Below are 27,298 nucleotides of genomic sequence, written 5' to 3'. Positions count from 1 at the left end.
AAGCAATAACTATTCAACAGTTCATAAGGAGAATTTTTACTTCCTAAATAAAGTTGAACATATGACAAATAACATTTTATACTGCTGAGTTAGCAAAATTTGAGGAATCAGCTAACAAATGACAGAAAAGCTAAATGGACTAAAGGTTAGAAATGCTAACTCATGCCTGTTTATACATACATACATACATACTATATATATATATATATATATATATATGTAAAATAATGGTAATACTCTTCTGTGCACGTCTCTCATTCTGCATAAATTGGTGCATGTATGAATTTTATGCTATTTAATGTAGTACTCTAAGTTGCCCTATGAAATTATATCTCATATATAGAAAATTACTGATTCATAAGAAAATATTCAATAAAATTGTAAATTTCTGAAAGCTGCTAAATGGAACATATGCATGTATGTTTGGAAGTATGGAAATGGTAGGTGTGCTATGTACTCTTGACTTTAGAATTCTTAAGAACCCCAGGTTATCTCTCTGGCACATGCACTTTAACAAAGTTTTTGTGTCTGGGGCTGGAGTGATAGCTAAGGTATGAACACTTACTGCTCTTCCAAATCACAAGTAGGTAATACTAGCCTCAGGACACCCCCCCCCCCCATGCACGCACACTGTCATGAAAGAAAAAGGGATGGATGAAGGACAGATGAAAGAAGATTTGATGGGTAGGCAGAGGTGGAAGGATCATGGAGCCTAGAGTTTTGAGAGCAAAACTGAGGAAAAAATTGAGATACTTGATGTGGAAGAGTCCTCTGTTTGTGTTGATTTCATTCGTTAATAAAGAAACTGCCTTGGCCCATTTAATAGGCCAGCCCTTAGGTGGGTGGAGTAGACAGAACAGGAAGAAGGAGGTGAGGTAGATGGCTCAGACAGATGCCATGCCTCTCCTCTCCGAGATGAGATGAATGCAGGTTAAGATCTCTCCTGGTAAGCGACCACCTCGTGGTGCTACACGGATTACTAAATATGGGTTAATTAGCCAATAAGAGGCTGAAACTAATGGGCCAGGCAGTGTTTAAAAGAATACAGTTTCCGTGTAATTATTTTGGGTGTAAAGCTAGTCGGGTGGCGGGACAAAGCCCCGCAGCTCCATCTACAGATTGGCACCCAACGTGGTGACTAAATCTACTTAAAAACCTGAGAGGGCTTTAAATAAAGGAGAGAGAGAGTTTAACACAGCTTTTTGCTGTTTGCTAGGACGTGCCGTAGAGAGATTTCCTGTTTCGGCAATAGCGACAGAGAAAAAGCTGAGTCATTTTAAAACGCGGCTTCCTGAGGCTGTGCTGCCAATACAAACTCTGGCTATAAAGCATTTCAATGGCTTTTATGGGACTGGATCCCCCTCGGGATCGGGAGGAAAGTAGCTGAGACTATGCCCTTGGCTCAGCTCTTCCTAGCTGGGCAGACGGTGGAATTAGACTTGGTCAGGCGGGAGAGCATGGCAGATTTCTGCCGCCATACAGAGATGTTTCCAGGCTGCGCGGTGCTCTGCGCATCAGATTTGGCTGTAACTTGGATGAAAAGAGTTTCTATGCTGCACGCTCAGTCTCAAAATTAAACTGCTGAGTGTGGCTCCAATGTGGACTGCTGCATGCCTGAAACTATATGCGGCTCAGGGGCACCAAATGACTGAGAAAGGAGCAGCTTGGGCAGGAGCGGCTCTGGCTCTGGCTCCGCCATGCTGAACTGTGCAGGATCTATTGTAATTACCATAATAACAGTGCAGTTAAGGTTTAGACTGGGCAGGACACAGGTGGTACCGTATTACCTCTACATGGTGCGACTTAAGGTTTTAAAAAGTGCTTAACATTTTAAAAACTGCTCCTGGATAGTAAAAAAAAATTACAGGTTCACAGTAGGAAAGATTCAGACATAGAAGACCTTTAAATGAGTCACAATGTTGGATAAATGTACGTAGGCTTGAGAGAGATCAAAAAAAGGATAAAATCTTTAAAGAGACAAAAGAAAATAAAATGATAGAATAAAAATAAGCCATATAAAAATGAAAAATTCACAAAAAGTCTGGATTATGTATTTTATTATGTTTTCTTTAAAATTTTTAACTGTAAAGGAGCTAAATACAGAGAGACATTTCATTATATGAGCTGCCAGGCTAGACCAGAATGGACATCTTAACGATATGACTTCAGAATTTGGATCTAAGAACATGATGCTTTGGAAAAGAGGGTCTTCTTTTGTTTTCACAGAGGATGGCACCCTGTGGATTGCTTCTATCCCAATATGGTATGATAGACCACGCCCTCCTGAAAGGTTGCTGTGAACACCCTCAAAAAATTACTCCACTCAACTGCCAACTGAGATGAACCTGGCACACAGGTTACACCATGAAAGATCTAATTAACAGCACCCCCATCCAGCAGGAAACAGTTTGGAGAGAAAAAACTGAGCCCATTTTCCCAAATATTGTTTATAAATGTTCTTTTAGATTTAAAGGGGGATATGATATAGATATGAATAATTTTCATTGCTATGAATTTTAAGGTCAATTTGTTATATGTATATGTATTTCTGATCTTGATTAAGGTATTGTGATTGTGTAGTTCATTTTAAAATGTAATGTATAATTAGGATATATAGGTTGTTACTGGATAATCATCGATAATAGTAAAGCTTGTAGTCATGTTAGTTAGATTTTCTAGATATATAGAGATATATTTGTTAGATAGACATTCTTCATATCTTTCAAAGACTGCAGAATATGACATTTAATGTTTTAATAACTTAGGGCTTTTCATGACAATGAGACACGTCTGCTCCTGGCAGCACCAATCTACTTCAAGAGGAAGATGGGCATTGAAGAGGCTCCTTATGGAGTTTGATAACCATTTGGGTAAGAAACTGCTCTTGCCTGGACTGTTGCATAAACTGGACACAAAGAACCCGCAGAGAGAGGACTGCTAAACTTGCCTATGGGTGAGATGGTCTTTCGGGGTTCCTGATTCATGAGGGAGTCTGTGAGACATTCTACAGGACACAGCAGAAAATGACTCAACTGTCTTTGAAATTTCCTGCTTCATGAAAATGTCTGCTGGATACTATGGGCCTGAAGGCCAAAGATGTATGCCCAATGGTACAAAGGAACTTTGGGTGACTGTCCAGGCAGCGAGTTGTCTCTGTCATTTCTAGAGTTTGAAAGTTACATATTTCTTGTTTACTTAGATAATATTATGTCCTTCTGGAGTTTTTGATGGAATTAAAGAATAAATAGATAGTTATAGCTTTCCTTAGTTATGATAAAAGATAAAATAGATCTAAATATTGTAACTGTAATTCTTGCTTGATGACTGTTTTGTTATATATAATTTTGCTATGTTAAAGTTAAAGCCTTCTTTTTTTGTTTAAACAGAAAAAGGGGAAATGATGTGGGAGTCTTCTGTTTGTGTAGATTTCATTCGTTAATAAAGAAACTGCCTTGGCCCATTTAATAGGCCAGCCCTTAGATGGATGGAAAAGACAAAACAGAAAAAAGGAGGTGAGGTAGATGGCTCAAGCAGTCGCCATGTGTCTCCTCTGCGAGATGAACGCAGGTTAAGATCTCTTCTGGTAAGCGACCACCTCGTGGTGCTACACGGATTACTAAACATGGGTTAATTAGCCAATAAGAGGCTGAAACTAATGGGCCAGGCAGTGTTTAAAAGAATACAGTTTCCGTGTAATTATTTTGGGTGTAAAGCTAGTCGGGTGGCGGGATGCAGCCCCGCAGCTCCATCTACAGATACTGCCTCCAAAATTAACTCTGTGGGTAAGAGCACTTGGGGACTGTAATTCAAATCCTTAGCACCCTCATACAACTAGGTCAGGGCTGCTGTCTGTAACCCCAGCACTGGTAGACAGAAACAGGTGGATACTGGGAGCTTGCTGGTTAGCTAGCCTAGCCAAATCAGTGAACTTCCTATGAGTGACAGAGTCTCAAGAGAATAAGGCAGAGAACAACAGGACACCCAACACTCTCTTCTAGCTGCACACATGCTGCCTACCTCCTACAAAGAAGGAAACAAGCTAGTAACTTTACAGCTGGGAGATGAATACTCTTACTAAAATTTCTGAAAGTTCAAATTGTGATTTAATTTTATACTACTAAAGGAAGTTCTATATGTTTTATAATATGCCAAATAATTATGTATTTAACATTATTTTAACTTAAAAATCTCATGAGTAGTCCTTAGATCAGTGGTTTTCAACCTGTGGGTCACAACCTCTTTGGGATCAAATGACCTTTTTCACAAGTGCTTCATAATATACCATACATAATAGATATTTACACATTATGGCACATAACAGCAGCAAAATTATAGTTATAAAGCAGTAATAAAATAATTTTAGAGGGGATCACCACAATATGAGGAACTGTATTAAAGGGTTGCAGCATTAGGAAGGTTGAGACCCACTGATCTACAATAAAGGGATAAGAAACAAGTTATCTGAAAGTGGAGCTAGTAATTAGTAATTCAGAAAACATTTTTAGCAGTCAACTAGATAGCTGATTCAATAAAAAATTATTGAATTCAATAAAGAAATTAAAACATATAGCTTAAAATACTGAAGTATGTGTCTTCTACTAAAACACAAATAATTAAGAAAGATCTGAAAAAAGTTTTTTATTTATTTTTTAAGATCTATTTATTTTATGTATATGGTGCTCTAACTGCATGAACACCTGAATGCCAGAAGAGGGCATCAGATCCCATTACAGATGGCTGTGAGGCACCATGTGGTTGGTGGGAATTGACCTTTGTAAGAGCAGGCAGAGCTCTTAACAACCAAGCCATCTTTCGAGGCCTAAAAAGTTTATTTTTAAAATGATAAAGGTCTTTATTAAATTTCATGCCATCAAAATTACACTCACATTTTGAAGGAGTTGCTCAAACCAATCATATCCAGTATCTCTACATGCTGCAACCTATGGTGAAAGGAAATGAAATTATTAAAATAAGGCATTAATAACAACATTATAAGGGCTGAGAAAGCTATAACAATGACAAAAGAGGCCATGGATTTGAAAGGCAGCAAGAAGGGGCATAGGAGGTTTGGAGCAAGAAAACGGAAGGGGAAAATGTTGAAATTGTAGCTCATAAAACAAAAAGGCATTCATTTTAAAGCAGACATTTTAGTATGTCTACTTTTTAAATTTGGAAGTTTATATTTAAAGTAAAATTTTTATTCAGTAACTTAAACATCAAAAACATTAGTTTAATATTAAAAAGACTAATATGGTATTAAATCATAAAAATATAGTTTATGCCATGCTTTATCAGAAAAGTCTGTGAGAAAAAAACTTTGTTCCTTAGTCCTCTGGACAACAGAAAATGGAGATGCTCGTGAAACTGAGTATATAAAATTACTCAATACACATTAGCAAATTACAATCATTTCTGTAATGAAACCTAAACTCTAAATACTATTTGCAAGCTGCTAGCCCAGCAGTGCACAGCTGCCCTCCACTTTCTTCCTTTTTCAATTATGGAAGATACAGAAAACTTCAACATCAATGCTTATACAAATGAGTATCAAGAAACTGAGCCATATGCAGACATCAGTTTCCTCTTACTTAAATCCCAGGAGAAGCTCTAAGAACAAAAAGGAAGCAGCACTAATGCCAGGCACAGCTAGGTATTTCATCTCTGCCTCTTCCCTCCTAAGATGCAGTGACTTCAACCGGCTCTGCAATCCTAGCAACTACACACGTGCTCATCGTTCTTACCACATCAGTGATGTTTAAGATCTTCCTTGTCATTGCTTCTTTGTCGTTATGTGGAGTTGGAGTAAACCAGAGTTTTTGGAATGTTTCATTTACTAATTTCTAGAAGAAAAAGAAATCTAGTCAATTACTAACAACAAAAAAATGGCAAACTTTTAATTGTAAATTCCCATTACAGCTAGCTAAAAAATAAATTTTCAGGGATTTATAAAAATTTTTCATGATGAAAATGACCAATTGATTTTCCAAATTATACACTTTTTCAAACAGGTGATGATGGCAATACTCTGTTTAACCTACAGCTTCTGCATAAAATACTAACAAAAAACTTTAAACATGTATTTATAAATGTGTGCTTACAGAGCTGTTTAAGTGTCTGCAGAAGCCAGGGCCAGGTGGATCCTTTAGAACTGGAATACAGGTGGCTGTGAGCTACCTAGTATGGATGCTGAAAATTGAACCTGGGGTCTCTGCAAGAGCAGCAAGTATACTGCTAAGCCATCTCTCTATCTCCTGAGAGGCTTTGATCAGACTAACACCACTTTTATTTATTCATCCATCTCTCTCTCTCTCTCTCTCTCATATATATATATATATATATATATATATACACACACACACATATACACATGCATATGTTGTATGCATATGCATATGTGGTGTTTATGCCCATGAGTACACAGAAAATAGATCACAGCAGGACATAAGGGTGTTTACTGCTATCATTTTCCCACCTAGTTGTCTTGAGACGCAAACTCCCACTGAAGTGGAAAGCTTGCTGTTTTGGTTAGGCTTGCTATCCTGCAAGCCCTTAGAATTTGCCTGTCTCCACCTGCCCATTGCTAGGGTTAAGGCACATGGGACCATATCCAGCTTTTAGTGTGGGTAGTGGAAATTTGAACTCAGGTCCTCATGCTTGTAGAACAAGTACTGTTAAGCACTTTATTGCTTTAAAGGGAGAAACTTGTGCTGGATAGTTTTATGCCTACTTGACACAAACTAAAGTCATCTGAGAGGAGGGAACCTCAATTAAGAAAATGCCTCTGTAAGATCCAGCTGTAAGGTATTTTCTTAATTAGTGAATGAGTTGGGGAGAGCCCAGTCCATTGTGGGTGCGGTCACCCCTGAAGTTGGTGGTCCTGGGTTCTATAAGAAAGTAGGCTAGATAAGTCAGAGGGAACAAGCACTTCCCTATGGCCTCAGCATTAACTCCTGACTCCAAGTTCCAACCCTGTTTTGAGTTCCTATCCTGACTTCTTCCAGTTATTAATAGTGATATGAAGTTGCTTTGTTCATGGCGTTTCATCATAGCAATAGTAACTCTAACTAGGGACAGAAACTGGTAAACAGAATAGTGGACCACTGCTGTCATAGACTGACTGTATTATTTTTGGGAGGATTGTGGAAGGGCTTTAGAAGTTAGAGCAAGAAAAGTCATGGAGTGCTCAAATGTGGTGGGCTGTTCTGTGGGAGCCTGGAAGACTGTTGAGAGCAATGCAGAATATGGAGGCCTGCTTTGTGAAGTTTCAGAAGTCTGTGAGTCTCTTAATGACTATCAGAGCTGTTTGCTATTTTAAGTTAATTTAAGATTCTGGTTAGCTGGAGCTAAAGAATGAGCCATGATTAACAAGATAACAGAACCACTAAAGAAAAATCTTTGGTTCACTGGGACAATTGCTGCTGGTTAGTTGGAGCTGAAAAATTGGCAGTGATTAAGAAGAGATCAGCATCATTGAGGTGAAATCTTGTGGGAAGTCTTTTCTCAGAGTCAGCACACACAACAAGTTGTGTTCAGAGGCAGCCAAGGACTGGTTCTGAAGGCATGAAGGGGCCATAGAGAGCAGCTGAGGCTTGGCCCTGGGAGAGGCCAGGAGAGGCCACTTGTGAAGGTGCAGCCAGAGAAGCAGTGGAAGCCCCAGGACTGAAGGGATCATGGAGAAACATTGATGTTTGGCACCATGAAGAGGATATCAGTGAAAGTACAGCCCAGTTGCAGTACAAGATCCTGCATTTGAAGACATCAGTACCATGGGATGATGGTCAAGAAATCCGCAGCCCTGGAGTGGACCCAGCCTGGGTTGCAGTGTGGAGTCTGAGAAGTGACCCAGGCTCTTTGAAGGAGCCCAGATTGTGAGTGAATCCCAGATACTGGACATTAAGTGATTTATATTGTTGGAGGCTGGTTCCTGAATTTATCTGAGTGTACTGTGCCCTGGTTTTTGCCTCTTGAAATAAGAAACTATTTAACTTATTATTTTTTAATAGAAGCCCACAGTTGAGACTCTATTTTAAAAGACTTTGTTTTTTTTTAGAGACTGAATTTGTAAGACTGTGGAACTATTTTTGTTTTTGTTTTGTTTTTTCGAGACAGGGATTCTCAGTGTAACCTTGGCTGGCATAGAACTTGCTCTGTAGACTAGGCTGGCCTCGAACTTATAGAGATCCGTCTGCCTCTGCCTCCCAAGTATTGGGTTTAAAGGCGAGCGCCACCACCAACTGGCTGGGCCTTTTAAAGTTTGTAAAATGTTTCATACTATGATTTTTTTAAATTTACACTAATGTGTGGTCGTGAGGACAAACGAGAAAGGAGAAGTATTCTTTATGGTAACCTGTTTTCCTGTCAGGCTGACAAGGGATCAATTATACAGGACAGTTTGATGACAACTAGACACCAGCTGAAGACATCTGAGAGGAAGAAAGCTCAATTAAGAAAATGCCCTACAGGTTGTAGGCAAGTGTGTAACTGAAAACCAACATACTATTTAAAAACCGAGATAACTTTATTCTCACAATATCTCTGGATAGAATAGTATCTATAGTTAAATACACAAAACTATAATGGTTGGATAGGTTGGGAAAGATCATATTTTATTAATATAAACTCTAGAAAAAAAATAAAAAATAGATTAAATAAGTATCTAAATTATTTTAAACATTAATGAAAAAGATATTTTATAGGACCAAATTTCCATCTTACCTTAATGCCCTCTTCATCATTGACTCTACGAATCATTTTTACACACATTTCTGTAATTTTTGGAAATGTTGGTTGTTCAATACAGATGTCTCTTAAAATCTTTATTACCCTTTTCCTGACACTGATACCAGTATCCTAAGAACAAAAATGTATTTTCATATGTTAGGAAAATTTAGAGGTTTTAGGTGTGTGAAATTTGAAAAAAAAAAAAGTTAAAGATTTTTTTGTAAGCATTATAATTCCTATTTGTTAAATGAAGATTATGTTGCATATATTCTCCCTTCACATATTATAAACATGACATTTAGCTTACCGTATTTACTTTTAAAATATGATGTAACATGGATGTATGTACACTCAGTAATGAACTCAAGACCAGAGAACAAATTCACCAAATTTGAATAAGAGGATAAACTTTTAGAATAGTTTCTGGTACTTCAACAGCATATAAAATGCTAATTATGATACAGACAATAAAGTGTTTACTAAGCTAAATCAAGTAAACCTTTTGGCACTAAATACTCTTGTATTATACTAATGGTAATAAATGTCCCTGAAGCAATACATAATTTTGTGTGTGAATGCATCAATGTGTAGTTCTATAAAAATCAATATGCTTGGGTAGTGTGCCTGCCATGGAAATAATTTTCAGACAGACAGACAGACAGACACACACACACATACACACACACACACAATCACTCTGCAATGATAAATACTCTAGAGTACTCTCCAAAACCAGGTAACTATCATACATAATTACTATCACTATCAATTACTCATTAAAAACTGGTATAACAGTAATTGAAAAATGGATCTTATTTTCACTAATAATTGGCTTGATAATATTGATGAGCTTGCCTCTTGAAAGTATAACCTTCTTTAGAATGGTGCTATATGGTTCAGATTAGGCAACATAAAATTGTAATTGTCATATATATATATTTAGATTAATTTAGTAATATTTAGGGCAAATTATATTCATAAATTCTATAAAACAGAAGAAAATACCAATATTCTTTCAATCAGCATATCATAATACTGCTCAGCAAGCTGAGGTCGACAAAGGACAAATCGACCTAGTAATTCCACGGCTGCCTCTCGAACACTAGTGGAGTTATCCATTAACCGTCCATGAACTCCTCGCTGCATGTCAAGCTAAAGAAGAGTGAGAGAAATGTCATTTGTAGCAGAGATAATCTCCAATATTCAAATTTGAATAAAAAAGCAGGAAATATTATTTTTGCTCTTACCCTTGCTAGAATACTGGGGTCTACAGCAACAACCTCAGATAAACACTTCATGGCTTTTGTTCGAACAGCAATTGCATTTTCACCAAGAACTCGTAGTATCTGCCAGGCAAAATTAACATTCTCATAAATTTTAAAATACATAAAATTTAATGAAATATAGCACGAATATATACATATATATGCATATACACACATGCATATATGTATATGTGTATATGTATACATGCAGATGTATACATATACACATATACATACATACATACATACATATATGAACACAGTCTATAACTTGCTACCTTTTGTTTTTTATGTGTAAGTTAAGTTATACATCATCTTACTCATCCAAAAATCTTTTCTTTTTTCCACAAAGACAGGGTTTCTCTGTGTAGCTTTGGAGCCTGACCTGGAACTCTCTCTGTAGCCCAGGCTGGCCTTGAACTCACAATGATCTGCCTGCATCTGTTTCCTAAGTGCTGGGATTAAAGGCCTGTGCCACCACTGCCTGGCTCTGGTCCAAAATCTTAACAGAGATCAGTATACATGGAAAAGCACTCTATATTTTGGGGTCTTTACCTCAGTATTCTCAGTTAAACATACTGCTGCATATATATTTAAGAACGTCAAGCTCCACTAAATCTATGTGTAACTAAGACAGTATTATCAAAGACTTCATAACTCAACAATTTTCACATCAAACAAACATGCCTATTTGTTTGTACAAGAATAATCAGTTTGTGGATGGTAAGCATAGCTAAAGACATGCAAACAACATGGAGTAGAGACAAATGCTGCTTTCACAATGAACACAAACTGTCCACGATCTCCAAAAGTAACCAGAATAAAAAAAAAAAAATCAATCAGAATAATCAATCAATTTACCTGCGTCAAATAAATATCAAAACTCTGGGCAAACGGCCTCATAGAGGCCAAGTATCGGACAATCAAGCACGCATCATCATAGTCCACAGTATCTGAGTTCATCCTACAACAAAAAGCATTGCAATTTTAAATGTTCTTTGTAAATGGATATTTACGACACACACACACTTCTCTCTCTGCATCTTACTTTAATGTGCTGAACTGAGATGGTGTGGTTTTGATAATGCTTCTAAGGAACTTTTTCCGGTTTTCAGCTCGATGCATTATTTGACCAGTTGTCTCAATTTCTTTTGCATGATGTGCCCCATCAGAGGACTCTTCATCTTTTTGTGATTTCATTGCCTTTTCTGTTTCCAGAGTTGTGTCACGAAACCACTGGGCTATATAGAATTTACGAGAAAACTGGAAAGACATTAGATAGGTTTGAGCTCATGTAATTAGTAACATTTCTAATCAGGAATAAAAGTTCTAAGGTTTTTTTTTTTTGCAAACTCTCTTGGACAGAAGCAGATGTAAAGACAGAAATATCCTGGATTATAGGATTTTCCTATTTTTACATTTAACTAAAAATTTAACTGTTAATGTAAAACACTGACAATAAAAATAACTACATGAAATAGAGTATTACTACCAACTACTTAAAGTAGGACATTTCATATAGTTCAGCAGATTGGAGGACCATTAGAAAAGTTTAGAATAGATGGAGTGAAGGTAAAAGACTTCCATCTGTTTCCAACTCTTGTCTTATCTGTGCAAAAAATATGCAAGTTTTAAATACATTAAAATACACTGAAGCACTCTGTGTATCTGTTCCATAACCATAGACTGGAAATCTACTAGGTAGTTAAAATAATACAGAGGTTATTGTAACTTTTTCATTTCTCTACTTAAAAAATTGAAAATACTCCATTATGGGCATAGTGTTATTTACAAACTTATGCTAAGACTATAAAACATACAAATTGTATACAGTCTATTACATTCCAGATATGCTACTTAATATACATTTTAAAGAACTGTATGTATGCATATATATGAATTTGACAGCTTCTTTGTATGCTAATAGGTCATCTTCACCATCGGGAGGTCTATATTCAATTTTAGTATTAGCCTAGACTTAAAGATAATCTATAAAAATATTTCCAAATATTTCTCTTATTTTCTTTCCCTCTTACGCCCCACCTTACTTTCTGAAGACAATCTAAATTTAAGAAGCAAAATGAATCTCACCACCAGTGAAGGGTCAGTCTCAGTGTTCTCATCCAAATAATCAAGCAATGCCTTTTGCAATTGTTGGATTTCATCTTCTCCTCCAGAAACCTAAACCAAAAACAATAATCACAAGATTATTGATAACTTATTTGCCTGTTACTGATCCTCCCACCCATTTCTAAAACAGTGTTGTACCAGAACTCACTTCGTTTGGGAACCTCGGCCCAGATATGTGACTACTGAAGTACTGGTGTGCATTAATACACTGTGTAGATGTGAATGCAAGCCTAACAGGGGGACAAATCAGTAAGAAGAAAAGCAAGTATACTCATTATATAGAAACAGCGGGTTTCTCAAAAACACGCTGATAGCTAAGTTTGGCTTTATGAGCTATTTGCTATCTTAAAAGAATTCGGAAGTGGTTGATACAAATATCAGAAGTAAATACCATCACAAAAACACCCTATTCAGCTCTGTACTGAATTTACATTTACAATCGCTAATATTTTTTTTCTTTTTTTCTGGAGACAGGATTCACATATCACAGCACTGTCTTGAACTCATTGTGTATTTTGTATTTATGAATATACACCAAAGTTTTGATCTAGTAAATAAGAATGTTAACAGTTGTGATAATATGCATCATACATTTCAGGTAGCTTTATAATTACTGTGGAAATAATACTTTAGGCATAGAAAGGGAGAGAATTTATAGGTTCTGGAAATTTGACTGAGTTTGCTTAGCATGGATTCTAAGGACCCGAGTTCAGATCTCCATACTTTTATGACACTTTGTCGCTGAGCTATCTCCCCAGTACTATTTCCATCATTCTTTAAGACTTTATTTCATGATGTAATAGGTACTTTACAGACATCTTTTACTTTCAGTGTCTCATATGTGGGGTCATTTATTTCTTCAAAGAATCCTAGTCCTGTAACTAATAATGACAAGGTAGAGAATGACTGAAAACAAAACAAAACAAAAAGAAAAAAACCTGAACTAACTTTCTGGCATCCACATGCATGTGCAGACATGCACCTATGCATCCATGTGCACACACACTAGCAAGTACACACACCATAAACACAACACAACACATACCTACTCCCCTGCCCCACACCCAAAAAAGAATATAGGGAACATGTCAAAAAAAGGCACAAAAGCTAGCTTCAAAAGGCATCTCACTAGTCAAATGTAAGAACAATCTGACCATTAAAATAATGATGATGGGTTAGAGAAATGGCTTAGTGATTAAAAGTGCTTACTACTCTATCGGTTAAAAGTGCTTACTGCTCTATCAGAGGACTGGAGTTCGGATCCCAGCACCCACATTCAGTAGCTCACAAATGTCTGAAACTCCAGCTCCAAGGGATCTAATGGACCCTTCTGGTTTCCATGGACACCTGCATACACATGTACACATATACACACACTCACACAAATAAATGAAATAAAACAAATCTTCAAATAAAAAAGATGGCAATAGATTATACTCTAAGTATTATATTCATTAGTAATATAGTAATATTAAATTTTTGCTTTTGATAGTGTATTACAAATATTTATGTGCCAATTCTTATTTGTACAAATATACACCACACAACAGCACTCAAAATTTAGCACTAATTACAATCTGATGGGTTTGTTAAATCACTGACTACACCACTCCTAGGGTTCTGGATTCAGTGAATCCAGAGAAGGACCTAAAATTTTATCTTAAGGATTAGTTCCTGAGGACATTATGAATACAAGACTAGCTGGGACTACAGTGAGAGCTTATCACACTCAGGACCAAATAACAAAACAAATTTTCCTTGAATCTACAAAATCTACTCTTATAAAGCAAGAACATGTAGGGCTGGATGACACAGTTCAGGTGGTAGAATGTTTGCCTAGAATGCACAAAGCCTTGGGTTCAATTCCTAGCACTTCTTAAAATGGATCTAGTGTGATACATGCCTGTAATAGCCAGCACTTGGGAGGATCAGGAATTGACTATAAACTACACAGCAACTTTGAAAGAAAGCTGGATAACATTAGACCCTGTTTTGTTCCCCCACACCAAAAGCAACCAAATATACAACTATTTGTATATTAATTTAAATTCTTTGTTTTATTACCTGCTTTAAAATTCTTTCTATGGACCCTTGATCCATCTTGCTGGTAACAGCATCTTTTCTCAGTCGCGCAGCAACAGTTCCAAGGTAATCAAGAGATGCCACTCTTAAAGCCATTTCTGTTGACTTATTACTAAACTGATGAACCTGAAGTTCAAAGATGGGATATTACTAATTTAATAATAAGATGCTGTTGTTTACAAATCATTATAGTTTCAGAATAGTAGTATTACTTTTTTAAGTTTATAAAAAGTTACATTTTAAAGTTCTGTAGCAACTTATATTGCACAACTTCAAATATACTTTAAAATGAAAAGAGACCACTGTATTTCCATTTTTATTCTGTACTATGAGACTTAAAAGATGCCATATAATTTTAGAAATTATTTAAAAAAAAAAGAAAATGTTTGCATTAGTCAGTTTCATGCTTTCAAATGGTTAACTCATTGCTGATATTTTAAACCAATGACGTAACAAGTCCAAGCCCCACCCAAACCATCTCAAAGAGCATCGCCATTCTATGTGATGGAATGAAAGTGCTAACATGTACAATTTTGTTCTCTACAGTGTCGACGATAAAATGTACAATTATACACATGCAAAAATAGATGCAATGTTCATGTTTCCTTACACATTTTTAAAGAATTCATCATCTGTGAATCAGAGTACATCCTCATTATGTTGTCTTCTAGTAATTAATAATCTTTAAATGCTATACTCTTACCAACAGTCTCCCTAACAAACTAAGGAGTAGTTCAGCAGCTGGCCACTCGGGCTTATTGACTGTTGAAAGAAGGTCTTGAACAAAATTTTCAAAAAGTGGTCTGTAATCTTCTTCACCTTGCTTACTACCACATCTAGTCAAAAAGAGAGAAAATTCCAAAAAACAAGAAAGATGTTAATTTATATAATGCTTGCAATTTTGTTAAGTACAGATTCCCCCATGGTATATGAGCACATTAAATAAAATGATGCACAAATAAATATATTTCTTAAATTGTCGTTTCCATCAATTATAAAGTATATTAACTGATATTATTCTTTGAAAGTTGCAACAACTCTGAAGAAATGAATTTTTCTATAGTTAGCATAATTCTCATGAAGCTTGAGTAACATCTTTCCATAACTTTGCTTTACAAGCAGAATGCCTCAAAATTTTGTAAAGAAAAATTCTAGAAATCCAACAATCCAGTACTAAAACTTGGGAATCTACCGGAAGCAAATTCACACATTTTTAGACTTTTAGTTCTCTTCCTCATTTTAAAGATCAGGTGTATTTGAGGATTCAGCTATGGCAGGAAACGTGATTAGTCTTCTTTCTATATTGACCACTCCACACTATGGAAAATAAAAACTACACCATTGATCTTACTCACTTTTTAAGGAAGATAGAAAGAAAGTTTTGGGCTGTTCTCATAGCTGTTTCATAAGAATTAGTAATAACAACATCCTGGTCAACCTGGAGTGAGAAAAACAACTTTATAAAGATAGAAGAAACAATGAATACATGAGGCCAGCTGCTATTGGTATGCTATTCCTGAAGAGAGTATTTATGTATTTAAGATATTAATTTTTACAAAATAGGATAAACCAGTTGGCATACTAAACACATTTTAAAAAATTATGAAGACTTGGAAACAATGGTAGTTAATTTGTTTATTAAAGCAATCAGAAATGTATTAATACTTAATCAATAGTTTTATATCATAATCCATACCAGAAGAAGAAGAAATGGAGTCCAAGTACAAAACTATTTTTCAGAATCGAAGATATATATAGTTCAGTGTTAGAATATGTGCCAGTACACCCAGCTAAAACAAATAATCCAACCAAAGAATATTCTAACTTCAAAGTTTATGAAACCACTACAATGTAAACAAAAATTTGAAACTTTCAGTAGAAATTAAAAGATTAAGATAAAAAAAGACATAAAAAGTCAGTCTACAGCTGAAGAAAACTCAATGGTAAACATAGAAAAAGGAGTTACATCAGTAATATTAAGCAGAAAAAAACCAAAATGAGCATGGTAGTATTTTAGAGTAACTAGAATCAGGAAAATCAGAATGTAGGAATGCAAATGGGACTATCATTTAAGTGAAAATATGGACAGCCTCAGTAAGTATATGCTTTTATACTATGACAATTCTGCTTCCAAGGTCCTTATAAAAAGATTCTTAACTTTAAGCTGTGATGGAACTGTTGTGTGTCAATCTCAAAGCAAAACAAATCTGACAAAAACTGCCAACTATATGTCATTAAATTTATGTATAGATTATAAAACAAAATAACCATATTCAAATCTCTCTATATAAAATAGAAATAAACATACTTATGATAATAGTCACAAATGATCAGAAAAGGAAGGTTAGACTAATCTACTCTAGAAAGGAGAAAAACAGTATTTTGTACTACATTTATTTTGTATGGAACACACACACACATACACACACTCTATACTAGAGACAGACTAGTCTTGTTTCTTTGGAATTGTCTCTGAAGTGAAACTATATAATCTAGAACTGGGCATTGCGACACACACTTTCATCATAGCACATGGGGGGTAAAGATCTTTGTGAGTTTGAGGCCAGCCTGGTCTATAGAGTGAGCTCCAGGACAGTTAGAGTTATACTCTAAAACCCATCTCAAGAACAAAGCAAAATAAAACAAACAAAGCGTCAAGTATACTAAAAATAAGTATCAATAGACTGTATAAAACCAGAAGCAAACCTTAGCTGGTACTCAGAGAACATGAAATTATTTTCCATGTCAATTCCATACTAAATTATATGTGCACCCATAGACACCTAACTCTGATATTCCCCTTGACATTCATTTCTCAACTGAGTTTTACAAGCTGGTATAATAAGCCTGTTAGGTATTGTTGATTTATGTGCTTCATGATGCCTAGAGAGTTGGAACCAGACCTTACTTCCTGACTATGTGTAATGATTTACAAGAAACCCAAACCCCAGTCATGAACCCCTAGATAAGAATTTCTGTTTTAGAAGAATTATAGAAAGTATAAGTGTTTCCAATCCTTAATGTACATACAAAATTATAAAATCTTTAAATATTTCCTTACTTTTTTGTTTGAGTCTTCTTCTGAATTAGGGTCCTTCTCTGATGATGGTAAGTGAACTACACACTGAATAAGTTGTAAAACCAGTGCTGTAACCATCTGAATATACATAGGTTCTCCATCCACATCACTACTATTTAACCTTTAATGAAGAAGGAACAATTTAAATCAGAATTTAAAATAGTCACATTTTATATGTTTCATTATGACTTGAAAGTTTCAATATGCTTTATCATGCATTACTGCTTTATGACAGTTATTAAGTATATTTTTGAATTAGTTTGAAAAAAACACCAAATAATGCCTATTCATGAGGAAAAACAGTATTTAATATAAAAATTTCTATTTTTATGCATCACAGATAAAAACAAAACAATAATTATTGAAGAAGTTAGAACAATAAAAGTCTGAGGTTTCTAAATGCCAATGTATTCTGGTCTACACCTGCTGAGTAAGATAGTTAACTGGTATTAAAATCACCTGCATAGACATGTGTGTGCGAAATAATAGTGTCTCACTTTAAAGTAATGTGTGCGCCTGCTATCATAGACCTGGCATTCAGAAGACAACTTTCAGGGAATGAGTTCTCTCCTTCCGACATGTGGGGTTCCAAAGTTTGAACTCAGGCCATCATTTTTGGTTGCAAGAGTCTTTACCCACTGAGGCATCTAGTTAATTCTCAACTCTTAATTATCTGTGCTAGAGTATGAGGACTGAACACTGATTATATAAGATCAATTTCCAAGTGTTTGCTTCTACAAATATTGTAGAAGTGCAAGAATTCATCTGTATATTGATCAGTTTTCTTCAGCTGAACAGATGTTTATCAATGCACACTTAAAAACAAAATAATAAAAACAAAAATAATTATTTAAAATAAATAAAAACAAAAATAATTATATAAAAACAAAAATAATTATTTTACAGGACCAACCCCAAAATAACCCTATATACCAGGTCAATGCACTAATCACTAGGAATAATATAACTGATGATAACCTATGATAATAGGCAATAAAGTGATTACAGCAGTGAGTTTATAAATGTCTATAGTGAATAAACAGCATTTAATATCAGTCTATTCTATGCGACTCTCAATTTAAAAAAAAATATTTTTAAGTGTACTGGTATTGGTGTTTTGCCTGAATGTACATCTGTGTATTACGTACATATCTGATGTTCACGGAGGCTTTCTTTTTATATTTATGGGTATTCTATGTGCATGTATATCTGTGTACCATGTGCATGGCTGGTGTATCCTCGTGCCAGAGTTACAGACAGTTGTAAACTGTCATGTGGGTGCTGGAAATCAAATATGTAATCCTTCCTGGAAGAGTAGCCAATGCTGAGCCATCACTAAAGCCCTTCTATATTGTTCTTTTTTTTTGTTTTTGTTTTTGTTTTTTTTTTTGTTTTTCGAGACAGGGTTTCCCTGTAGTTTCTAGAGCCTGTCCTGGAGCTAGCTCTTGTAGACCAGGCTGGCCTTGAACTCAGAGATCCGCCTGCCTCTGCCTCCCGAGTGCTGGGATTAAAGGTGTGCGCCACCACTGCCCGGCCTTCTATATTGTTCTTAAAGCCATCTTTCAGCTTTCAAAAATATTATTGAATAGTTAAATACTATCTAAAAGATTAAGCCTAACTTTATTAACATAGTTCCTGAAATCTTTTAAAACTGTCTGAAGTCTTTTGAACCACATTTCTCGTGCTTTTCATGTAGCACATTTTGGCCTCTAGTTCTTAGAAATAGTTTTGATTGTCACAACTGAAAGGGGGTTTCTATGGGGTTAGAAATGTACCTAAGCATTATGTGAAGCACAGGACAGCCCTGGGCGTGAAGACATTAACTGGTCCAAATGTTAATAGTGTTTGAATGGCCACAGATCTTTTTATTTAAGATCAATAAATTTCTTTAAGTCTCCCAAATTATGCTGTATTTTTTCACAAATCTAAGCTATCTATATAGTTCTGATTGAAGTACTTTTTTCCTATAATCATTAAAAATAAACCAGACAGAAGTGGTAAAGAGTAAATATATAACAGAACATAACAAAATTCTCCATTGTAGTTAAATTCCTTAAATTACCTGAAATTCCTTAAACTTCTCTTGCTAGTTGGTAATCTTGCAAGTGAAGTAAAAATTTCTTCCAATATTAACTGCCTATGCTTTTCATATCTTGAGAATACCTGTTTAGTAATTATAAAATTATAAATTAAACTTACTATGGCAGAAAAAAATATAGTATGAAATTAGGACAATATTTCATCTGAAGGAAAACTGAAGTAGGCATGTTACTCAGAATGAAAATGTTTTCAACATGTTAAACAGTAATGAACATGAGCAAGAAAGTCAGGACTGCGAGGGGTGCGTCCACCTATGGAGACAGTGGGACTGATCTAATGGGAGCTCACCAAGGCCAGCTGGACTGGGTCTGAACGAGCATGTGATCAAACCAGACTCTCTGAATGTGGCTGACAATGAGGGTTGACTGAGAAGCCAATGATAATGACACTGGATTTTGATTCTATTGCATGGACTGGCTTTTTGGGAGCCTAGTCTATTTGGATGCACACCTTCCTAGACCTGGATGGAATGGGGAGGACCTTGGACTTTCCACAAGGCAGGGCACCTTGACTTCTCTTAGGACTGGAGAGCGAGGGGGAGGGGGAGTGGGGAGAGTGGGAAGGAAAAGGGAGGAGGGGAGGAGGTGGGAATGTTAAATAAATAAATTTAAAAAACAGTAATGATATAAAAAATGTATTCAAATTTTGTTATTAATTACCAAAGTGAGGGAGTATAAAGTTTTGTTTCAAGGGAGATGACAGTTTGGGTAGAGAAGTAAGACAAGATTTAAGATTTTAAATCATTCTGGTTTTTACAATAATTTTAAAAAGGAAAAATTTTAAATTCAAGGAAAGCATGATCAATGAAATTAAATCCTCAGTTAATAAAATCTAGTAAGACTAAAATAATATTTATTATGAAAAAATCTAATAGAAAACAAGAAAAAATAAATCCAATATCATAATTTTTGGAAGTTTGGACCAAGTGAAGAAAATCTTACTTCATTTGTGGGTAACTGAAATTACAAATTGATTATACTTACTGCAGTGACTAACTTAATAGCACACAATTGTAGTTCACTGACATTTTCCACAAAAAATGGTGTTATTCCCATTGATGAAACCTGAAAATCCAAGATTAATTGTTTAGTATGTTTCTAGTTGACTTCAGTAACATTGTACCCTACTACATTCTAACAGCCACACCTCAGTAACATTGTACCCTACTGCAGGAATTAAAGGAACAAAAGTCATTTTGTTTTCATGGATGAAAATATCACAAATTCTTAAAAATTAACTTATATTTTGTAGAAATTAGAGTTTGGAATTTATGTAGTATTCTCTCTTCAGCTCAGGTAGGTACTTCCTTTAAAATGTTACAGAATCTCTATTTCTTTAATTTACACACAAAGTACTCTGAATGGGTACATTGAACAGAGTGCTGGTATTACGAGTGAAGATTATACTAGACTAAGATTTTTTCTCATGCCTAGAAATGTACAAAATGTTTAAAAACAAAAAACTTACCTGAAGAATTGTTGTGTCTGTAAGAAGCTGTATCTCTAGCAGTTCTGATAAGCTACTAACAATGTCACAAACTTTGTTATAAAGCATTACTATTACTCTCTGCTTATGAGTAGAACATTTAGCCCGCTTGGCCTTCGAACTTAATAACCCTCCTAAAATAAAAGAGGATTCAAGATAGAAAAAGTATTAACTTTTTGCACTCTTCCATGGAGGTTACAGCACTATCTTCTAAATTAAGACAACACAAACATTTCAGGGTGCCTCATAAAAATACAGTGAAGCTTCTACAGATGAGTGTTGATTAACAGAGGAATTATTCCTTAGTGGTACTGTAGTGAAACATCCTTTAACAAATAATGTCTGGTACACTACAGTGGCTACTATACAGATTTTTCTTCCCCACCCCCTTCATTCAAACTAGATAGTAAGATTATATTTCTCATTTAAATTACCTGGCACTATTACACAATTAAGTAATCAAATGAACTATATGAACATTTAACTACTGATCATATAGTACAGGTTATGGAGCTATGAGAACATATATCTTAAATCAATTCATTTTCCAAGTAAGCATTATTTTGAACTAAATGAGAAGGGATTTTTCTCTAACTAGGAACAATTACTTCAATTATAAATAAATAATGGTTGAATATCTCTTATTCAAAAGTTTTTCAGATTTTTGGAATATTTGCATAGATTTTACCACTTGAATATTCCTAATCTAAAAATCATAAATCCCCCCAAATCCAAAGCTGTTTGTATTTCATGCTCATTCTTAAAAGTTTTAAAGATTTACATTTAATTTATGTGTATATATGTATATGCTATGTGTTTGGGAGCCCACAGAAGTCAAATGAGGGTGCTGGATCCCATGGAGCTGGAGTTATAGGTGGTTGTGAGTTGCCAAGTGTAGGTCCCAGGAGCCAAATTTAGGTTCTATAGAAAGCACTCTGAACTGCTGAGTCATTTCTCTAGTCCCTCAAAGAGCTTTTAAAGCATCGTGGATTTTCAGAGTAATGGGTTTTCAACCTATAGATGTTAAAGTAATGTAACAGTTATTAAAGCTTTTATATTCTAGTCAAAAATCAAAGTCAATTATGTATTATAATGTGCATAATCTCTGACTTTGGGAGCCAATTAAAATCACTGTATTCTGATTCACCTAGCACTGAAAATTTACAATGGATAATTCTGGTAGTGTGGAAAAAAAAGGAAAAAGAAAAAAAAAAAAACAAACCAAAACACCAACCAAGCTATCAGTACAAAAAGCAAACTAACCTCCATGCGTATCTAATCTGTAAACAGGGTCATACTGGGGATAGAGTGTATTCTGTAAGTGAAATTTAGTGTACTGTATAACTCTTTCAATTACATCTTCAATGTACACAGCTTTCGGCATGTTAGGAGATGTCATGATGTTGATAGTGGTAAGACAAGCATCTGCTGATTTGGTAACTCTCTCCATAATAAGGTCTCTCCACAATCTTTCTTCTTCTTCAGTATCATTATTCTATAAAACAGACCATTGTTAGTGAAGTGGGAATAAAATACCTATAGTTCACAATATTAAAAAACAGATATTTGACTTTCAATGGTAGGAGAAACAACGTGAAATAGTATCTAGAACTTTTTTTAGACTATTCTAAAAAAATGTCTGGAATCAAGTACAAATAATGTTATTATTTTAGCCAAGATTAAACCAATGGTTTGTGAGATAAGAATTCATTCTGCAGCCCATGCTGGCCTAGAGTTTTCCAGGCTAGCCCTGAATCTGAAGCAGCCCTGAGTGCTAGGATTATACGCATGAATCACCAGGCCTAATTTATTAATAAATAAACAAGATATTTTTGTATTCTGTTTTTGTTGTTGTTTCAGTATTTTCAAACACAATCTACTTTTCTTCCTATCTCACCACTAGAAGATACTCCAACAACGAAGTTCTTGTCACCTTTATCTTCTTTGTGTTTCATCCAGATTTAACATTTTAACTTAAACTATAATTAATGTAAATTATTTTTGTGACTTGGGTATAAACACAATAGTTAAACTTTACGTGAGAACAAAGGAAGAATTTACAAATGAAGAGCTTTTACTAAAAAATAGCAAAACGTTACTGACTTAATTACCGCTAATATCCGTTTTTGTTTGTATCTTGCTTGGAGACAAGGTCTCAACTATGTATCTCTGGCAGGCCTGAAACTTGCTATGCTGTACAGGCTGGTTTTGAATTGCCCCCTGAGTGCTACGGTTATAGTCAAATTTGTTTTTTAAGCACTATTTTCTGAAACATATTGAAAAGTAAATATAACAGATCAGTGGTATAGCTCTATGGTAGAACCATGTACTTGGTTCAGCTCCAATCTCCAGAACTTCTCTCTTCCATCTGCAAATGAAAAAGTTAAAGGTGGGAACGGCAATGCTTGCCTATAACTCTAGTTCTTGGTAAGTTAAAATGGGAAGATGGTGTACTTAAGGCAAATCTGGGCTACACAGCAAGTTCTAGTCCTGTCTGGACTATATATCAAGATTCAAAAATAATGTCTCAAAAACATAAGAGTAGAGATATGCAGAGTACTTAAGACCTAACATTTTCTAAAATGGATAATTTAATAATTGACATAAGTCTTCCTTTTATTTTAGACATTAAAATTAGGATGGAGTGCTTTAGGCTTCCTGCTAGAGTGTAAATCCTCCTAACATATTCTTGTAAATGAAATACAACCTTTATATCATAGGATTACTTGAGAGCCTCATGCATGTGATTTATACTTTCTGTCACGAGTTTACACTGCAATCCTAGAACACAGTCTCCATGGTATTCATTAAAATTTGTTGGTGCTTTTGGTCAGAGTACTTTTATCAAACTAACAAAATGAAAACCAGTGCATTTAATAACACTAGGGGTAAAGTTAGTAACACAGGTCTTAAACTTACATGATTTAACAAAGTAGAAAGCTTTGATCCATCCTGAATATTTTTCTCCAATATATTTAGGACTTTCACAGTTTTATCAGTTGAAAGCTAAAAGGAAATGTAAGTTGTTATATCACTCACTGGTAAAAGTTTCAAATTACTTGAGAAACAATCTAAATATTTATTTTCTTTAGGCTATGGAATATAAAACATTATCACTCTTTTAAATAATAGTAGAAAACAAACTTTCCTCTCTAGAGCCTCTATTCAATTCTGATGTGATTACCTCCTTTAAAGACAGATAACTGAACCCAGGATGAGCACACACGCACGTGCATGGCTCAGAGCTCACCTCACACCACTTATCTAGGCAAGATTCTGATACACACACAACCACACATTAGCTATTAAAGATTTCATCCATGATTTAATTATCATCCAGTGCCATATACAATCCAAGTATTTTGAATACCAAGCATGAAATTGTGAGTGAAAAAGTTAGGAATGAGAAGAAAAGTTGCTTTACTTAGGAATTGCTTGTTACTTATGCTTTATTCACTTAACAGTGTTTCTTTACGGTCCCTAGCATGCTGGTAGGACATGCACACAAACTAGCCATAAAAGCCAAATAAATCAAGCAAGCAATTGGTGTTAGATCTAGTTCGATTACTGATGCTGGATTATAGAAGATTGTTCCTCAGTAAACTACTTTAGATTATCTTGGAACATTGACAAAATATCTATATTTAGTCAACAGTTAATGAATTTGCCTTCTGAAAGAGAAATACCAGCTGCATTGTACTTACTGAACTTATAAAACAAATGACCAATATTAGCACTGGTATCTAAAAACCTATTGAGATAGTCTTACATACAAAATGAATCAGTATCTCTATATATAGTATTATCAATACAAACCAGAAGTCCATTAATTCTTTCCTTTTAGATTCACTGATTTTTTTTTTTTTTTAATGTGTTTCAGTGTTTTGCTTGGAAAGGGGGCACGGAACTCCCTGGAACTGGAATAAAAGATGGCTCACCTGCCATGTAGGTGCTGGGAACTGAGCACATGTCCTCTGCAGGCACGGTGAGTGCTCTTAACCACTGAACCATCTCTCCAGCACCCACCCCTAAATTTTAATGTGCTTATTTATAAACGGAGAAATCCCTGGTTCATTATCTGGTATTTCCAGCTTTAAAAGTCAACTTCTTGGCACACTGATTATTTAAAATGTAGGCAATATTTGAACAAAACAAAACAAACAAACAAATAAACAAACAAAAAAACCCAAAACCAAACTGGAGTTTGGCCCCACACATGGAAAGAGAAAACCAGCCCCTGAAAACAGCCTTTTGCCCTAAACATTCATGTCACAAAGCATAAGAACTTTCTCCAAGCACACATAAAATAACCAAATAATAAATGCAATATAAAAGTTAAAAACAAAACAAAACCACCAACATATTTTCCAGGCTATGTTAAAATTATGGAACTGGAAAATTAAGTAAACAGGCTTAAGGTGTTAGAATCAATTCCAAAGTGAAGATAATCTTTTATTAATTCTTATCCGTCTAGAAGGATAAGGCATGTAGACCAGGAAACTTAAGACTAAGAGTAATACCTCTGTACTAGAGACTGGTTAGATGGGGCAGACCACCTTTTGATGAACAGTAGCATCAAAACAGGAACAGCTGTTGTTCCTGTTTGAACTAACTATCACACCAGAAATAGTGTGCTATGCATTAGTGGAATGAGACAACTAACTAACATGGACTCCCGGGAAAGAGAACTGATCAAAGCCTATGGCAACGAAACTGTAAATGGAACAGCAGTTAACCAAACTCTGCCACCTTCTATTAGCACTGGAAGTGATGCTACTCTTTTACAACCCAGGACTAAAACAACGCCAGAAAAATGTCTAATATATTTCTACACAGAACAATGTAAATACTTGAAAAAGTGAAAAGTCAGAGTCCATGATAATAATCTGCACACCTCTTTTACCAGGAGTTTTTCCTAAGACAGAGTTCATTTAGATGCTTAGATGACAATCCTGAGTTTTCTTTTTAATATGTTCTTAACTTTGTAATCTGCCTGAAAACTTTAAGTTAATTTCACATGCCATGTGTTAGAAAGTTCAGAAGTTTACTTTGCTGAAGTACCTTGTCCATTATGCCCATGGCTTTAATCTTAGCAGATTCGCTCCCAAGTTCATTAAGCTGATGTTTTCCTAACAGCAGTTCCTGAGGGATTTCATCATCATCACCTGAAAGTCAAACCAACCAAAAATAGTTATGTAAAAGAGCTAAAAAATGGTAAGTTAATAAGCTTTTAAAAATAAAATTTGATCACATATATAAAAAAAAAAAACCTGAGGAGTTTAAGAGAACTCTGTAAATGCCATAGAAGCCATAACCAAAAATAGCAAGAGTGAACTCCGAGTTCTACAAAGGGAAGACAGTGGTCCTGTCTTTACTACTGTCGAGACAGTGTTGACACTTGTCAGTCATGCTCTCTGCCTCAGAAAGCTGGCCTGGATGAACTAAGTTAACAATATCCAATGCCCTGTGGCTTCGGTGTGGGTTCAGCCAGTAGGGTACCCTGCGAGAGGACCAGAGAAGAGAGTGAGATCAAGCTATTTATATCCTCATTCTTTTCTCCACTCTCCTCATCCAAAAAATACTGCTTCTTTCAAGCAGGATATAATTTTTTCCTATTGAGTGAGTTTTGGAGAACTCCATTTAATTCTTCTTTTGGGTAAAGGGGCAATAAACGGTTCCACAGCTGTTAACTCTGAGTTTTGGCACTATCTTGTCCAATACTTATAATTACATTTTATATACAATTAATTTCTTTGGTAAATAATTCTTCCACATAAAAACCTAATTTGAGAATTGCCTAGGTTTTGCAATAGTTTTAGTTTGAGAACATGAACTCATACTAGATTTCAAGTTTTTTGATAGTTCAGATCATGACTATTTTTTAGAGTAATTTGCAAAAAATAAAAAAAAAACAGACACAGACAAAGGGATAAAAAACAAAAAACCCTGTAAATTGATTTTACCAAATGCAGTAAAATCCATATCTTCTAAATTATCCAAAATATTCTCTATTGAGGCTGTAAATCTCTTAAAAGTTGAAGAATCCATCATTTCTACAAGAAAGAAAAAGACATTATGTTCATATTCCAAGTAGGTAAGTAAAACTGAAGATTATAATGCTGAACTAAAATGTTACCTTCGGGTGTTAATTTCGGTTCATAAGCTTTCCTTTTCTTTTGTTTTTCTTTTTTCTTCATTTTTCTAGCAACTAAAATAAACAAAAAGAAACACTGAAACTCAAGAGTGATAAAATATTTCCACTTGTATTCCCAGTTTCTGAACATTAATTCTTAAACAACAATCACTGTAAATGTAAAAATACTTTTATTTTAGTTAAAAATTAGATGTGTTAATCAGCTTATGACACGATAAAAATGTTCTTTAAAGTTAGAACCCAACACTGAAATCAGTTTTAGAAATCCACTGGAACTGATGA

At 35.0% G+C, this 27,298-nt stretch overlaps 1 protein-coding gene across 4 annotated transcripts in view; it reads right to left on the bottom strand.

The window, feature by feature from the left end:
- Window positions 1-27,298, bottom strand: part of Nipbl (NIPBL cohesin loading factor) — a 153,493-nt gene that overhangs the window by 26,994 nt on the left and 99,201 nt on the right. For all 4 annotated transcript variants that reach the window (XM_038321600.1, XM_038321599.1, XM_038321601.1 and 1 more), the window contains 20 exons: window positions 26,999-27,070; window positions 26,826-26,915; window positions 25,924-26,027; window positions 23,782-23,868; window positions 22,126-22,357; window positions 20,845-20,996; window positions 20,361-20,441; window positions 19,340-19,440; window positions 17,260-17,398; window positions 15,554-15,636; window positions 14,902-15,034; window positions 14,181-14,324; window positions 12,078-12,167; window positions 11,035-11,249; window positions 10,848-10,950; window positions 9,969-10,067; window positions 9,727-9,873; window positions 8,716-8,850; window positions 5,742-5,840; window positions 4,887-4,940 (listed from right to left, as the gene is read on the bottom strand). In XM_038321600.1, coding sequence (XP_038177528.1) covers window positions 4,887-4,940; window positions 5,742-5,840; window positions 8,716-8,850; window positions 9,727-9,873; window positions 9,969-10,067; window positions 10,848-10,950; window positions 11,035-11,249; window positions 12,078-12,167; window positions 14,181-14,324; window positions 14,902-15,034; window positions 15,554-15,636; window positions 17,260-17,398; window positions 19,340-19,440; window positions 20,361-20,441; window positions 20,845-20,996; window positions 22,126-22,357; window positions 23,782-23,868; window positions 25,924-26,027; window positions 26,826-26,915; window positions 26,999-27,070 — 2,360 coding nt within the window. The remainder of the gene's footprint in view (window positions 1-4,886; window positions 4,941-5,741; window positions 5,841-8,715; window positions 8,851-9,726; window positions 9,874-9,968; window positions 10,068-10,847; window positions 10,951-11,034; window positions 11,250-12,077; window positions 12,168-14,180; window positions 14,325-14,901; window positions 15,035-15,553; window positions 15,637-17,259; window positions 17,399-19,339; window positions 19,441-20,360; window positions 20,442-20,844; window positions 20,997-22,125; window positions 22,358-23,781; window positions 23,869-25,923; window positions 26,028-26,825; window positions 26,916-26,998; window positions 27,071-27,298) is intronic.

This window comes from Arvicola amphibius, chromosome 3, assembly GCF_903992535.2.
Source record: "Arvicola amphibius chromosome 3, mArvAmp1.2, whole genome shotgun sequence".
NCBI classification, from domain to species: domain Eukaryota; kingdom Metazoa; phylum Chordata; class Mammalia; order Rodentia; family Cricetidae; genus Arvicola; species Arvicola amphibius.
The sequence above is the reverse complement of the archived record's forward strand: the minus strand, read 5'-3'. Positions and strand labels throughout refer to the sequence as shown.